Source organism: Octodon degus, unplaced genomic scaffold, assembly GCF_000260255.1.
Source record: "Octodon degus isolate 3935 unplaced genomic scaffold, OctDeg1.0 scaffold00024, whole genome shotgun sequence".
Classification (NCBI taxonomy): domain Eukaryota; kingdom Metazoa; phylum Chordata; class Mammalia; order Rodentia; family Octodontidae; genus Octodon; species Octodon degus.
The window spans coordinates 2,486,204-2,503,827 of NW_004524600.1; the positions used below are offsets into that span (position 1 = coordinate 2,486,204).

General features: G+C 37.5%; 1 protein-coding gene across 1 annotated transcript in view; it reads right to left on the bottom strand.

The window, feature by feature from the left end:
• Nucleotides 1-9,250: 9,250 nt before the first annotated feature.
• Nox3 (NADPH oxidase 3) overlaps nt 9,251-17,624 on the bottom strand; it is a 58,365-nt gene continuing 49,991 nt past the window's right edge. Inside the window, exon 13 of the mRNA XM_004628501.2 lies at nt 9,251-9,377. Coding sequence (XP_004628558.1) covers nt 9,251-9,377 — 127 coding nt within the window. The remainder of the gene's footprint in view (nt 9,378-17,624) is intronic.

Sequence of the window (17,624 nt, forward strand, 5' to 3'; positions counted from 1 at the left end):
TCCAACCTCCATTTCTGTCTTTACACCTCCTTCTCCGATTTTGATGGGTTTTTCTGGCTCCTTTCATTTTTAGAAATGCTAGTGATTACATTAGACTATCCAGGTCATGTAGGATAATGCAAGGGAACAGTCTGCATCTCAAGGGAACAGTCTCAAAGCAACCACAGTTTCATCTGGAGCCTTCATTCTCTCTTGCTGTGTGACCTTCATATCCCAGGTTCCAAGGGTCAGGGTTTGGGAATTTTGGGGAGATGGGGAGGGATGACATTATTCTACCAACCAGAGCCCTATCTAGTAAGACTTTTCTTTCATTTAGTATAGCTTTGAGTCCTAAAACTTACATTTGGTTCTTTTTCGTCTTCTCTCTTTCTTTCTCTCTTTCATTTTTTTTTTTTTTTTTTTTTTTTTTTTTTTTTTTTTTTGCTTTTTGGACATAGTGTTTTGCTATGCAGCTCAAGCTGGCCTTTTGCTCACTTTTTTGGCCCCCAGGCTGGTCTCAAACTCACAGTAACCCTCCTGTCTTAGCCTCCTGGGTGCTGGGATCACAAGCATGTGCCATCACCCCTGGTTGTGGTCTTCTCTATTTTCATTTTTAAAATTTTATTTTATTGAACAGGCCGGCCAAATAGCACAACAGATTAAAGCACCTGTAAGCAGGTGCAGGGGCTGGGGGTTTGATCTCTAGGTTTGCTGTGCCGGCCCTGCCCCCACAGTGTGCTGAGATGGCAATTGAGACTGGGTGTGGTGGCTAGTGCCTGTAATCCCAGCTCTTGGGAGGCTGTAAATGGGAGGATCACTGTGAGTCCAAGCTAGTAGTGAGACCCTGAACACACTGTAGACCCTTCCCTAAAATAAAAAAAGTAATTTTATTGAGAGAGAAATAGCAATAAGACAGTTTCAAAACAGGTTAGTAGGACGGTTACAATAATTAATACATTGCATATTGTTGGCTTCATAGTAGTTATTCAGAGTACAAGCTGCAGACATGATATCTTGTCTGAACACTATTAGTACAAATCTTTCCTCTCATTGGACTAAGAGAATGTAAATGTATATCTATTCTATTTTGTATACACACACAACACCCCATATTTTCACTACAAAATGATCTTTCATTTATATTCCACTTTTTTGTTTAGTCTTGTCAGAGATGGGTGTTCCATTGTCATTCAAATATTGTAGATGTGTGAATTTAGCAAAATAATACAATATAGTCCAGTAGTCCATAATAGTAGTGGGCTATCAACAGAACTGGCAATGTCAGAAGTTGTTGACTTGAACCTTTTACAGCTCATTGTATTAAAAATTAGAGAAAAAGAAGGGCTGCAATGATATCCAGTATTTTAACCCTAGCCCTTCAAGGTCAGTGAGGACTGAGGACATAAGAGAACCTCTACTATAACATCTTGTAACTCAGTGATGTCCCAAATTTTCTGGTCAAGGAGATTATGGGGCCACAGAGGAAAGTGATCAACGATGTATAGTGTGCCTAAGGAGAGTCATCTAGAGAGAAAACATTCTCTCAGGTTTTCACAGAGAGCAAATTGGTCAAGCAATGGCCGTGACTCATCCACATGGCTGACACTGACAAAAGTAAATCCTGAGGGGATTTGACTGACCTTGTTAGATACAAAAGTCACATTTTTTGTTATATAGTTCTTGCTTTATTTTTGGTTTTAACCATCAAGCAGAAAAGTATAAACATGAGGTATAAAAGTTAAGGTCTTCTCTATTTATTAATGAAACTATTTTTTTTCATTTTTTTCTCTAATGACTTTGTCTGTTGGAATGTTTTTATAATACATGCTTTAAAATTTCTTTGTCTAACATTTGTGTCATTTTGATATTGACATTTGTTTATTTTTTTTTCATTCAAATTGTGCTTTCCTAGTTCTTTGACAAAAATTTTGGATTACATCCTCTATATTTTGAAAACAATGTTATGGCACCCTGTTTCTTATTTGGATCTTCTATTTTTGCTGGCAGTTGGCAAGTTCAGGTTCAGAATATACAAATCCCTGTTTACTTTTGTGGATTGTGGCTCAAATATCAAGTTAGGCATTGCAAAGCTAATCTAGTATGTTCCACTCCATGCAACCAAGAGGTATCTGAAACCTGGGCAGTGTTTCTCACAAGAGTTTATTTTCAAATTACTGCCTTGTTAATTCTTATTGATTGCACACATTGGCCTCTTGAGAAGCTGCCTGGAACTTTATAAAGAGTTGTAAGAATTTTCTTCCTCTTTCTCCTCTCTATAACCACTCGCATCCAACGTATACTCTTTGGCTTCTGGCTTCTGGTAGTTATTTACCAAATGCAGGACAGAAATGAGTGACAGGTCTCCACCCATGCTCTCAAAGCATAAATGATACAGATTTTCTTATGGCAGTTAATAGGGAAAACACTTTAAACTGAGGAGGAGAGAGGAGAGAGGGAGGAGAGAGGAGAGAGGAGAGAGGAGAGAGGAAACAGGAGAGAGGAGAGAGGAGAGAGGAAACAGGAGAGAGGAGAGAGGAGAGAGGAGAGGAGAGGAGAGGAGAGAGGAGAGAGAGAGGAGAGAGGAGAGAGGAGAGAAAGAGGAGAGGGGAGAGGGGAGAGGGGAGAGGGGAGAGAGAATTGAAAGTGATAATAGCTGCCAGATATATAATTCTTATACTTGCTAATGAAGTGACCTAGATGGATAAAAACAGGCTCAACCGGGATCCATCTATCTCTTACAGAGGGAAAGTTTGGTTAGCTTAGTAGGCAGGGCTTTTTTGTGCTAGTGGAATAGATGAACTTTGCTTCTAAGTATTTTATGTACTGCTTGCTTAATGTTAATTAGGCATAAGCAATGATGGAGATTTAGGAATTTCTATTTTACATACTGAAGGATCCAAAGCATAATTTATGATTTTCTAAAATGTCTATAGGAAAAGATTACACAAATGAAATGATAAAACTGTGATTTGAGATAGGATTTGGAGTGTGATAAAGGTTAGAAAAAATTCCAAGACAACTCAGAATTTTTTATTGCTTTTAGCTTAGGCATTTGTGTAGATAATAATGCCATTATCTGAAATAAGAAAAACTGGGAGGAAGCTAAGATTGCAAGGTGAGGAAGATTTTTGTTTTGGATATGTTGAAATGAAAGTACTTATTATATTTCCAATGATAAAGTGGACAGGTTAATGCATCACATTGCACAACTCTAAATATACTAAAAACTACTGAACGGTACACATTAATGAGTTTATTTTATGGTACGTGGAGTATGTCTTAGTGAAACCGTTAAAATTAGAGTGAGAGCCAGGGGACATAGCTCAGTGGCACAAGCACCTGTCTGAAAAGTGCAAGATCCTGAGTTCCATTCCTGGAGAGAGAGAGAGAGAGAGAGAGAGAGAGAGAGAGAGAGAGAGAGAGATTAAAAAAGAGAATGAGGTTGCTAGAACAGTGAGGAGTTCAGTGGGCTTGGTTTCTTCTTACTCTATTCCTCTGAACTCATATCAGTAAATCAAAAAAAAGCCTCAGAAATTCAACTGAAACTCTTTCTAGGAAGTAAAGAGAAAAGATGTTACTCTCTCCCTCTTCTACTAGGAAAGTATGAATGGAGAAGGGAAGACATCAAGAGAGTCAACTTTTTCTATTGGAAGAATCCAAGCATAATACTTGATTAGGGGAAGGATTCACCATATGGGATCATCTCTTCATGGAAATGCACCACAGACTCCCTTCCTCACTCAGTTAGTTGGAGTGAGTCTCAGTACCAGTGCAGTCAATCTAATCTTGGAAGATACAGCGAGGCTTAGGAAATCTAACAGAGTCTGCTCATCAACTAAGCTGAGCGTTCTTCTCTTGTACAATACTAAGTCCTGGTTGCTGTTCTTTCAAAGCACAGCAAGGCATATATGGTATCACATATCCAGGCTGAAACCATGGTCCACAAAAAATGTGTACTTACATATAATTTCATAGTAACCCCAAAGTGGAAATAATTCAATGTTTGTTTCTCAATAAAATTATGGAAAAAAATTAAGCGATGACAACAAATCCAGGTGATTAGAGTGAGATCTAATAAGATCAAGAAAGCATGCAGAAATTCCACTTAATATAGCTCCTAGCAATTCTAAAAACAGTTGCAATAAAGTAGGTTTGAGATAACTGGATTGCAGTTGTTCTCTTACCAATGTTGATGAAAAAAAAAAAAAAAAAAAAAAGACTGGGTGTGGTGGTGCACACTTGTAACCCCAGAGCTTGGAAGGCTGAGAACAGGAGAATCACTACCAGTCTGATCTGTGTAGTGAGACCCTTTAGACCCTGTACTAAATACATTTAAAAAATATAAAATTGACTTTGCACAACTCAATATAATAAAAACTATTGAAAAGCACACAGAAATGAATTAATTTTATGATATGTGGATTATGTCTCAATAAAACTTAAGAGGGAATGAGGAAAGGAGAGAGGGAGGAAGGGAGATAGATGAACAAGTAGTGAAAAAGAGAAGGAGGAAAGAAGAGACATTGCAGGTCTAAAGTAATCAAGGCTCACAGAAGCATCTTTATAGAACTAATTAAAACATTTATGAACAGTAAGGAATAGAACATACATAACTGAGTACACATTCTCATTAGCTGAAACTCCAAAGCAAAGTAAAATGACTATAAAAAAGAATTTTTTTTCCTTTTGATAATCCACCTGGAAGCATAATACATCTTGAACAGGTGTGAGGTTACTTATAATCTTTGTTTATTCAATATCCTTGAATATTCATATTCATAGTTTTCATTGAAAAGGCCTTAAAACCTTTGAACATTTCTCAGTTTCTACTGGGATTATTATGCAACATATGAAATATACCTTTATTTTTTAAGCTATTAAATAATTTTTAATTCCAAAATACATCTGGCTCCAGAGATTTAAGATAAAGATTGGGGGCCAGTAATAAATTGGAGGAATCCATTATGTAAATAAAAAAAGAAAGCAGATTAAAGCAACTAACAAAATGGGAAAAAGAAAAAAGAAAGATCCAGCATAAGTATAATTGATATGTGAAATATGAAGACAAAGGGAATGGAAATATATTCACAGACTTAATACAAGAAAAAATTTCCTGAAGTAAAAGAAAAAAATACTGTTGAAAATTCACATTTTCATATAGGAAAATTTTGTGAGAATTTTTGGTATTAAAAGTGGTATGAAATTCAGAGATAAAGGAGAGTCATTTAAGCATCCAGATAAAAAAGTAATTAAATTAGAAAGGGGAGAGAATGAAATTGTCCTCTTACTTTATCACAGAAATATTTAGTGACATAAAATATTATAGTAATGTTCTGAAAGTTCTAACAGAAATAAAAGAGTCCCAAAACTTATGATGTAGCCAAGCAGTTTATTAAGAATTCAACTCACTGATTTTCTCTAATATGAATTAAAGCGCAGAATGCAACACTCAAGAGAACTTTAAATATTGCTTGATTATCCCATAAATTAGCAGCTGATAATTAGTAAAATCTTAAGAATATAGAAATTAGATTAAAAGGAATTGTGGTGAGCAATGAATCCTTTTAAGGATATCCCACTCACTTAAAGAATTTAACGAAGGCTGTATTCAATAAATAGTGCCTTCATCTTCCGGACAATAAATGTATGGGCTTAGGATGCCTGAATTCCAGGGCCGGATGGCCGTTTTTCATATTATTATTGTGTACTATTTTAGTTTTAGCTTTCAAAAATGTAGCCCCTCACTTTCTTTCATGGTCAATCTCGGTGATTTTGATAAAAATTGCTGATCCCTGCTTATTGCATCCCATGAACTAGATTTCTTCCTTCTGTAATGTGCCCCTTGGTCGTTATTTTAGTGAGCAAAGTAAACTTGAATTTTCCATTTTGAAAGACGTGTGTTGTGCTTTTAATTTTGAATACTAATTTCAGTGGGCACAATGTTTCCACTGATGTTCCCTCAGCAGTTTTAAAATATTTTGTTACCAGTTAATGGTGTTTTTGAGAAGGCTGTTGTATTTGTTTCTTGTGTTCACTTGCAGGTAATTCAGATTTTCTTTTCCAATTGTTTCAAGGTCCTCTGCTTCAAGACAATTCTTCTGGATATTGAATCTTCTTCTTGTTCTTTTCCCTTCCCTTTCCCTCTCAACTTTCCTGTTCTTTCCTTTTTCTCCTTTCTCCTCTTTTCATTCTTCTATGTCATTGCCTTTTCTTTCCATTCTTTGCTTTTCCACATGTAGCTCACTTTTCTTTCTCATGTATTCTTGTAGATGAACTTTAGAGTAATTACCCTATTAAAAACCTGAGACTTTAAGTTTGGTTAGAATTTTACTTAGGTTACTAATTAGCAAATTGATGTTTTATTATGTTTAGTATTCATGCTTAGGAACATGCTACTTGTATTCATTTGAAAATCTCTCCCTGCAATTGTTTATTCATTTATCAAATAATCTTGAACGTTTTTTGTTAAATGAATTTATGTTTGTTACATTTCTGTTCATATTTATTTATGTCTCTGTATTTTAGGGAAGGGTCTACAGGGTGTTCAAGGTCTCACTACTAGATTGGACTCATAGTGATCCCCCTGTTTACAGTCTCCTAAGAGCTGAGGTTACAGGCATGTGCCACTACACTCAGTCTCAATCACCAGCTCAGTGCACCCTGGGGGCGGGGCTGGTACAGCAGGCCCGGGGATCGAACCCCGGGCCCCTATGCCTGCTTGTAGGCACTTTAATTTGCTGAGCTATTTGGCTGGCCCTTCTGTTCATGTTTTAAATGACCTCTTTCTCAACTATACATTCTTGGGGCCGGGGAGATGGCTCAGTGGAATAAGCGCTTCCCTAGCAAGTGCAAGGGCCTGAGTTCTATCCTCAGTTCAAAAAAAAAAAAAAAAAATTGATTCAACTATACATTCTTTTACTTGGTGGTTACCAAATTAATGAGATCTACTGATTTTGACTTTTTTTTATGGGTTGGTCAGATTCTACAGTTTATAAGAGATGGTATTAAAGTTTAAATGAAATCCTCAGAGATTAAAAAATGATAAAACCTATTTTTAAAGTTTTATTTCATTAGAAGAGAGTTTTAACTTGTTAGATTAAAAACTGGATGTTCAAAAGCAAATTTTATTATCAAATAGGTAGGCAAAGTTACAATTGAATATGACCAAGAAAAATGCTTTAATATATTTAATATTCATATTAAGCAAATAGTTAAATTTGACTACAGAAATTTCTAGTTGTAAAGGCTAACTCAAACTTAAATAAATTAATAATTACACAGGATGACTGAGTATACTAAAATTAGTAGATTTGAATGATTTACATCAAACAATTACTTATAGATACTGAGAAATTCCAAAGCAGAGTAGTAGAATCATTTTTTGAGATATTATTGAATGTACACAACTTTTTTCCCCTAGGGTATATCTGAAATATACCTTAGAAATTAATTGTATAATTAATATAAATGTCTGAGAATAATATAAATGAATGCTGTTCATAATTTGAAAATATTTGGAAGATTTCGAGTGGCTGCCTGGCTTTGTTAAAACAGATCATATCAGAAACATTGAATTCTTTTATGACAGAATGACAGTCAGCAAGGATAATAAGTGCTTGAAAAACATAATCTATTTTAATTTCAGTAAATGTTTTTGCTCTGTTGTACGTGGCATGTAATTTATAAGCTAAGAAAGTGTAATGCAATGCACTATTCTCAATGGCCAGTATCATTAAATAGTTCCCAGCTCCACACTGATATTTACAAGAGGTCAGAGGAATTCCTGGTAGAGTTCTTGAAAGTCAACAGCTTCTTTGAAAACCTAAAAAAAAGGTATGAGATATTGCTAATTAAATCTGTAGATCCTACTAAGCTACTTATCACTCTTGGTATCCAGAGCTATTAGAAGGAAAATTTCAAAAGCATTAATTCATAGTAGAACAAAACTATAAGATGTAAGGAATACTTACAGAATACTTTGAGGGTTAAATCATCATGTGGTATAGAAAGATCCACTCAATGAGAATTTTTTTTTTTAAAGTCCTTGTTATTTGTAAGTCAGAAGTTGAACTGGGGAGTTGAATGTCAAATGACCATTGACCAAAATGTGATAGCAAAAAAAGCATTTGTTAAGAGACTGAGGAATAAAGAAAATAGAAAAAAAAGAAAGAAAAAGAAAAAGAAAGAAAAGTAGGAAAGAAGAACAAAAACATGGAGGTGAACTGAATTTAGTTTTTGTGTATATAGAAAAAAGTTATTCACTTACCAATAATAGTGATGCTTCTATTAGAAGATTATGTCTTATTTAATTCAACACATTTAAGGAGGAAGTGAGAAAATGAAAGTGATTTGAAGAACAGCAGAGACAGCGATTGGAGGGCGTCAAGGGTACATATGCTAGGCTGAAAAGTTTGGAATTTAGTATTATGTGGACTAGATGGGGACTGGTAAAGGATGGTGTCATTACCATTTTCAAGCACATGAAGGACTTTTCTGTAAGGTAACCCCTACTGGTGACTTTTCTAGTCTACAGTGAGAGGGAGAGAGAGGAAAAAGAAAGCACAAAGAGGCTTAAATTTAAAGCAGAAAAGAGCAAGTTTGGGTAGAAGGCAGGTGTCTCCTTTCAGAGTGAAGTAACTTTGAAGTGTTTTCTAAAGGAGACTTCAAGCCAAGCAGCAGTATGCATCTCTATGCTGGATGTAATGTTAAGCATGAAAATAGGTTTGGGAAAGATGACCTATGTCAGAAGTCCCAAGCTGTCTTGCAAGCCAAATCTAGCCAAACAGTTTGGGTAGCACATGAGCCAACTGTGACTTTTACATTTTAAAATGGTTGGAAAAAACTTCATGACATAAACATTATAGGAAATTCCTATTCAGTGTCCACAAATAGTTTCTTTGTTGTTTTTTTTTTTAAATTTATTTATTTATTTATTTATTTATTTATTTTTGTGTGTGGCCAGCTCAGCCCACCAGGGGGCGGGGCTGGGGGATTGAACCGCGGTCCCTGTGCTTGCTAAGCTTGTTCTAAGTAGGTGTTTTAGACCCCTGAGCCATCTCACCAGCCCCCACAAATAGTTTCTTTGGAATGCAACTAAGCCTGTTCCTGTTTATGTGGCTCTCAGACACCCTACATTAGTAGAGTAGAGAAACTGAGATTGAGACCACACAATCTTTAAAACCTTGGATGATTATTATTTGGAGAAAGTCGCTGGACCCTTGACCTGTACAAATGCCTCCATCTACGCAATGCATGCACTTACCTGCAACACTTAGAAGCTGTCATTATTGTAATAAAAATGAACACCCCGAGGATCAGCTGATGAATACAAGCGGCACATCTTTTGAAGTGTCTTTGACAGGGCTTTGGGTCCACAGAAGAACACACCAATGCTGCTGCTGAAGGAGTCAGAAGAGGAGAGAATGTTATGGGACAAGACAGAGGCCAAGACAGAATTCTGACCTGAGGCAAGTAGTTGCAGTTCTATCTTTTTCATAGAGTCCCTTTTCTTTTTTCAGCATCATATACGTTTCCAGGTTCCCAGAACGCTGTCACTATAGAATCACACAGATCTGGCAAGCCCAGAAGACTGAAGCTGGAAGGGGCTGTGGTGACCGTGCAGGGGGATTTCAGGTAGAGGTGATATCACCTGGAATTTTGGTGGAGTGACTTTGACCTTGGATCTTTGATTAGATGCAAGCTCTCTAAGCACAGGAGCCTGATCTACTTTACCCACCACTGCAATCTTAGTACCTGGTACAGTGGCTGGCACTCAGCAGTCAATCAACACACCTTTGTTGAAGAAGTGAATATATACCTGGATTGAGTCTCATCTGCGGAGTCTTGTGAGAGGCACGAGATTGTAGTTTCCACATATATAAAGTGAATTTTATATTTTATTGAAGAGAAAATGAGCTAATGCATTCAAAAAGGTTTTAAAAGGGTTAGTTATTACTCACATCCTGTTCAAGCTGGCCTTTTTTATAGATAATAAAATTTATACTAAAGTAATAGCAACTTGATTTAATTCTCCTATTGGAATTACTTTAATTTTCAAAGAAGCCTGAGAAGAAGGGATGGAAAGGGAAAAAAGGCAGCACTGAAAATGTAGTCAGCCAAGCACTGTCATTGCTAATCACAATGATAGAGCAAATAGTGTTGATGAGCTATTTTTGCATAGAGTGACTGTCACAGCACTATTCAAATCCCCCGTGACTCTGCTTATATATAAATCTCACACTGGGGCAGGGTTCAGGTAGTCTCCTGAGGTTGGGCCGTGTCAGTCCACAGGGACTGACAGAGAATATGTCTTCCCCCCTTGTCTTGGTACTATTCTTCTTTGTAGCACTTTTCCGGTACCAGAGATAAGCTGATTTAGATCTTCTGGAGCTTTTCTGTGTGTAAAATCACCTAGACAGATTATTAAAATGTAGGTTTCCTGGATCAAATTCAAAGAATTCATGTTTATCAAGGAGCCCAGGTGATAGCAAAGCAAAAGATCCTGTACAAAGAAACACTGCCTCAGAACAATTCTTCAGATCCAGCACCAGACCATTATAATATCTGGCTTTTATTGGGGAATGCAGATATTACCAAGCTCATCTTAGCTTACATAGTAGCATGGTTTTCCTAGCTTGTATAGAAAGATAGCCACATTTTAAGTGGGCATTTCACAATTATAATAGCTCTAGTAGAAGCTGATGGTTTAATCATATTCAAAAGAATTTATTAGAAAGTGGAAGCAACAGCAGGGTTACAGTTTATATCTAGATAGTCCCCAAGAACATCCCGTGCTCCTAGGTGGGTTTTGGGGAAGGACACTCAATATTAAGGGACGGTCTGGAGGGAAGAGGTGTGTCACTGGGCTTGTGACCTGGAAGACTTTGTATCCTTTTCCAGTTCCTCCTTCCTTTCTGCTTTGTAGCCGCACAATGACATATCTCTTCTTCCATGCCCCTGTGTCATGTTCTCCTTCCCTGGAGTCAGAGCCAAAGAAGGGCTACAATCTCTACAGACTGTGAGACAAAAGAACTTTTCCTTCTTTAAGTGGCAGGTGCCTGATATTTTGTTTCAGTGACTAAGAAAGTGACTAGAACAAACACGTTAAACAATGCTTATAATATGTAAGTTCTGCTCTCAAAGATATCATTTCCATGGCTCCATTCAAGAAAGAACTTTCTTAAAGAAAATATTTCCTACTGAAGATATGACTTAAAACAACCGTAAGGTATTTGCAAGAATAAAAGGCAATGGTTGGGATTCTGGTGTTGTGGGTTCTATCACTTTTTGGTTGGGTAGCTTTAAGCACGTAAATGATCTTAAAGCCCCCGTGACTCATGGCATAATGGCATAAGGAGGCAGCATGAGTCTGAGCCCCTAGAAGCTCTTCTGCTTTCTTAGAATCCCTGTAGGACTGAGCAAGAGAGTGCAGGTCCTGCCTCGGTGCTGTGCTTGGCACAGAGTAAGTTCTTGGTATTTGTTAGCTTGTATAGGGTCTCATCCTGCATGCAGTTGGCTGATCTCAGCCTGCTCCACAAAGCTCAGCAGAAGATAATCCACTAGCTCACAGGTGGTTACAGACTTACTCGGATTAGCAAAACAAAACATTCTGAGTGCTAGATGGACCAAGTAAGAGCTTTCCTAATAGGAAGTCCTGGCTTTGCTCAGTGCCTACATCTCAGAGGTAATATTTTTCTATTAGTGTAGACATCACCAAAAGAGATTGCTCCCTGGCCTATTCTCCATTTTGCAGGTCCCCTCCTTTTGTTGGCAGCCACAGTCACTGCAGCGGCTGATGGTGTTCTTGGATGGTCCGCCTACAAGACTTCTTTCCACAGAATTATTCTGATTGTTGGCTGCCAGGTGCACCACAGGTATCACCAGTGGCTTATAGCTCCTCTGCTTTTTTGAACTGTGGCTATCACAGTGTACAGCTAAGTACATGCTATTTTCATATTCAGGCTCTGTAACTGTCGTGATTATGCAAGCACCAAAACGTCTCACCAAGACCATTTGTGGTCTGCTCTCGGCTGCTTTCTGCACATCTCAGTGCCCACAGATGGCATTTGGTTGCTTACCTTGTTTACCCTCCTTGGCATTTATTGTTCTAACTATGGAGATTTTTTGACCACAGACGCATCTTGTGAGCCGCAAAGCAGAGAATCTCACAAAGCGCTAAGACACAGATGTGGCAGTGTTTTTCTTTTATGAGGCAATGGACAAGAGCAACAGAACCCTAATGGGGTTGGTAAAGAAAAAAACTTCTTCAATAAAATTTAATTACCCTCAATTGCTGAGGATTGAAAAAAAGATTCTCTGTAAAAAAAAAAAAAAGTGTAAAACCGGAGGCAGCATTTATTCTGCAGTTTACAGCCTGCAAAACACAAAGTTTGCACATGGGTGAGAAGCTGGATCAGGGACAATACTAATGGCATTGATCAGTCTGGGTTACTGACCTTGATGAGAAAAGGACAAATTTCACAGGAATTGCAGAGATGGTTAACATTCTCAGTGTTATTTTTAGCTCTGATAAACAGTAAAGAAAATCCTCTATCCCTCCTCTATATTTGCTAAATAACTCTGTGCTCTTCTCGGTGGGATTGGTGCATTTTTCAAAACAGTTCAACTATGCCATGCATGAAAAACATCCAAAATATCACCCACCAGGAGATTTCAGCCTAGCAGATATACGGGAGTGTGGGTGTGCCCGGGAGTAATCCCACCACCTCTCTGGATTCCCAGGTTCTACTGCTGTGAGCGCTTCTCTCTTTAAATTGTATGTTTGTTTTTATGAGTTGGCTTTTATGCTTGGTAAGTTATAACTCTGTAGGGGCAGACCCTAAACCCTATTTTTTTAAAAAAATCAAATTACTTTATACCCTGAGTGCATTCTGCAAATAAAATCGATAAACAGAAGCTTCCCATGGATTTATGGATGCTTAGAAAGAAGGTACCAAGAGCTACAAACTCTGTTTCAGACAATGGACACAACTTCTGCTTAATCTTTCCTACTGAATGTTTTTCATTAAAAGACTTCCAAATGATTTATCACATAATTACGTTTTATACAACACCTTCTTTTTCATAACCACAGATGATAATTATGCTGACCAGCCTTTTTAAAGAAACCTATATCCCAGTCCATTTTATAGCAGCCTGCTGCATTACTTTTTCTGTGTCCTAATTACTCAGCTGTCCTTTGGAAGCTGTAGATGTCACCAAAAAATGTTCACTCACTATGTGACTTCTCTGACCACTCTCCACCAACTCCACCTTCTTTGGCAAACAGAGCTGTATTGTTACGACTCCCCTCATACCTTCTCTTTCCATCTCATCATCTTTCTACTTGTTCGTGGTGGCCATTATATCAGTTTCTTGGGAGCAGAGATAAGTTGTCCCTATTTCAGGAGATTATAGTCAACCAGGGGAGAAAGATGAAAGCAGGTGACTTTTAGTATTGGATCCCAGAAAATGGTACGCTATTTTTATTCCAACCCTGACCTATTTTACCCTAGTAAAACACTAAAATATATACATACAGAAATAACTAAATATTTTTCTTTCACTAACATTTTGATGGATTATGTCATCAAAGAAACTTTGCAGGGTAATTATAATTTCACTTTGATTTACCTCTTTAATCCCTCCTACCTCAAATTAAGTCACTGCAGTTATTTTGTTGTCTTCCCTTGGTGATAAGCAGAGTTGGATGCGCCCTGGTGGAAAGGTACTATTTAAATGTGCTTACCATACTCACATGGTCACTTGATGGAGGCTTTACTTTTCTATAAGCTATAATTTATCATCTGTTGGATTTCCACTTAAGTCTGTTTCTCTGAGTGCTCTGAATATTTTAATCGTATAAGGGATGTTTAGTATATCCTGTTAGGTAAGGGACCCTGTGCGCTATAATCAGAATGCTAATTTCTTAAAAGTATCATTTAAAAACATTTTGCACATATGTATGTAGAAATGAGAATTGAAGGGTGTGCACATAAGCAAATGTGATCCCAGATGGACACATTTGCCCAATTTAGTACAAAGGTATTTTTATATTTCTGAAAACAATGGGTAGTCTAAAATATATCACGCAATATGGATTAGAAGCCCCTGATCATATGGTTGGATGACACTTTTCTTCATCAGTTGGGCTGAACTATTCCAAAACACTTGATCTTCTATTTCTTGTTTTTTTCTTTCAAGATAAAAGAAACATTTCTACTGAAGTTATAAAAAATGGCCAAATCCTTAAAGTTTTTATGGTAATTAATTACATAAAGTTTACACCTACAAGGCATAGTGAAATTATTAGCAGATAAGTCAAAAGTAGCAAACTATAAATATTATCTGAAGTGTAAGATCAAAGACTGAGGCCCTACGGAGAAACCTTTTAGTCAATTAATTAAAAATAGCTGATCCACACATTCAGAAGGTTGTGTACATGTACAATGTGTGTTTGTAAGAAAAAGAAAAGCTAGATGTGAAAAGCTATATTTATTTTCATTCTGTCTACCTTCTTGGAAATGTTCCTCTGATTTCTGAACACTTGTCTAAGGCTTGGGAACATATTGAGAGTATTTGCAAAAATTGAAATACAGCTTTCAGTTTTGTGAAGGACATATTTCTATAGATCAGTAAGACAGAGATGTCAGTGCATGTGCTTAATTAGACTATCACTTTTGGATTGGGAGAATTATTTCAATTGTTTTTATGTTTAGAGTATTTTTTGTGCTTCCAACTGTAACATACAATAATTATCACATGCAAGTGAGTTTGGGCATAGCAATAACATTTTTGATGCATCTACTTATTATTTGTTGAGTGGCTTTTAAAACTATACTCAAAAAAACCTATACTCATATTTTCATTAATGCAGCAGATATAATTATGAAGATTAATTACAAAAAACAATATAACACACTTTTCCTATTTTCTGCTTCCCGTCTTTGATCTATTTTTAATTTTTCTTCCCTCTTCCTTATTTGTATTCATTCTGATGCCATCAATTTGTTTCTCTATTACTGTTATTTTTGTAATTTTCTGGTTCTTTTAAAGCTTGCCCAACTCTCTTTGATCTGCTTCCCTTCAAGCTTTATTTTTGGTGCTGTTTTTCATGTTCTATAAAAAATATTTTTGCTACTCCTCACGTTATTCTTTTGATTTAACTCCTTCTTCTTAGGATGAGAACAAACTAGATTTGAGTGAACAGGTAAATGTTTTTATAAGAGTAAGTCTTAAGAATCCTTGGTTTTGCACTGATGAATAGAAATGGTTCAGAGCTGACTTCAAAGGCCTCAAGAACAGAGAGCCTTTTCTGACAACCCCCCCAGCTCTTTCTACTGACCCATCTTTGCCAAAAGATACTAGCTAATGGCAGGATAAGTCTGTCTTGTAAGGATAGCCAAGTGGGCTTGGGAACAAACATATCCTTGACATAGCAAGGGGAAAATATACTGTTTATCTCTTTAATAACCATCTTGAAGAAAATTAATGTTACTTTGTCCTTTGTGCAGAACAGTAATTGGATTGTGTGTTTCATTTCTATCTGGACAAAGGCCAGGATATTGAAATACTTTTCCATATTAGATTTTCTTGTTTAAAAATTAGATTTCATTGGCATTCTCTTTCCGAGATTTCTTCATTAAAAGCTTCATTAAACATAAATCTTCTTTTACACAGCTGAAAACAAAAAGAAAATTTTAAGGAGGTCATTTTAAATGTCTTCTGGAGGGGCTGTGCTAAACCTTTCCTGGTGACTTGCCTTTTCTCAGAGACCTGGTGTCCCAGGGATGAAGCAATCATTGGCTTTGCCTGTATGTGTGTTGTAGTCTTTTCATAGGTCTTGAGGCTGTGTTCTAGAGACTAAAGCTACTACAAGTATGATATTTAAAATATTTTGGACTAGGGAGTGTGCCCCAGTGGCTTAGCTCAGTGAAATCCAAACCTTAGAAGCCTCTTCTTTCCTGGAAGACATGAAGTCAGCTGTGATAAAGAGAGTTTGCAGAGCTACCCTGCAGAAAAAATGCAACTGGGACTTAAGTGCACTTGTGTACATTGATTATGGCTCCAGAAAAGGAACAAACACAGTCCTGACAAAAGCAGCAATGAAGTGACAGCAATACTATTTTCCCAGTTTAAAACTGTTTTCTACTCCTCACCCCCTGCAAAAATTGGATGGGCTCACTTCTCAGCACTGCAGAGCATAATTTTGTGGGCTTAGTTTGTGCAAGCCCAGTTTTACCAGCAGTCTTGTGACGCTCTATGTTTCTGGCTTACACTTTTGGAGAGATGAGAGATAATTAAGTGGTTTGGCTTGAAAAGCTTTCCCCACTGGGTTGCAAGCTTCAGGTGTAACAAAAATAAACAAATAGAGTGTGAGATGTCAATAAGGCACAATCCTAATGAAGAGTGGGACTGCCTGAAAGCACTTAAAACAGATGTGTGTGTGTCTGTCTATCTATCTATCTATCTATCTATCTATCTATCTATCTATATCTGTTAAAGCCAGAAAAGTAAGAAAATTTCGTTTTGTGAGAATTGAAATTTGAGTATAAAACATTTATCCAAAAATATATTTTTTCCAAAAGGAGAAAAAATTGGAACAGAAAAACGCCAAGTTGTCACATATGAGCTTCTAACATGTTAATTTCTACCAAGACGCTTTTAAAGGAAACTGTAGATGAAATTATCTCATGTTGGTTCTACACAGGATCAGGATAGGGATTAGTGGAGGGGTGGTGGCTCTCAGGTTGCAGAGGAGCTGGGAACCAGGGCTGGGAATTTTATAGGAGTCCAGATAAACTGAATTCTGAGGCTCCTGGATAGGATAAGTTGGAAGTACCACTCTCAGAGAGAAGATAGAGTTCTAGGGTGCAAGAGCCAAGGTGAAAGGTACAATAGAACAGGGATGAACTCCAGGATGTAGTGCCAAGGAAGGTCTCAAGGCCTCTTTCCACAGGGCAACAGCTCTCAGACCATCTGCAGCTGAGCTCACAGTGTTGTAGGCAGCCGAGTTAGATAGAAATATTATAGGCAGTTGGACAGGGCCAGGCCCTCAAAGGAGACAGCACAGAAGATGAGATGCCTTACAACTGTGGGAGGGACGGATGCTCCTGCTGTGAACCAGACCTAAAGACCTAAAGGCCAAACAAATGCTAAAAGAGTTGCACCTGGGATTGATAGTCTAAATAGGTATTGATCACCTGGAAAGTCCCAAGTGAGTCACTAGCCCAACCCCCAACAGAAAGAGACCCTGCCCCATATTCCAACCCCCAACAGGAAGAAACCCTGTCCCGTATTCATGCCCGCTTACCCTGTGACTCGCTTCCCCATTTAGTCCTGGGCATAATCAATTTTATTTGAGCAATGGTGCTTGTAATCTCATTGGTTGACCATAGTTTTGTCCCACCCCACATCCACCTAAGCGAGTTTCCATTCTCTCCACTTTAGCCCCACAAGGTTTTACACTATAAAAGTCCCTGGAAGAGACAGCTTCCCAGAGACTACCCGCTCTGGCCCCCCCTCCTGTACCTCTCTCGGACAGGGGCTTTCTTTCTCTCAATAAATATATTCTGCTCATAACCTCCATTTGTTCCTAAAATTCATTCTTTGGTTTTAGAGAACACGAACTTGTGCAGGTCAGGTCG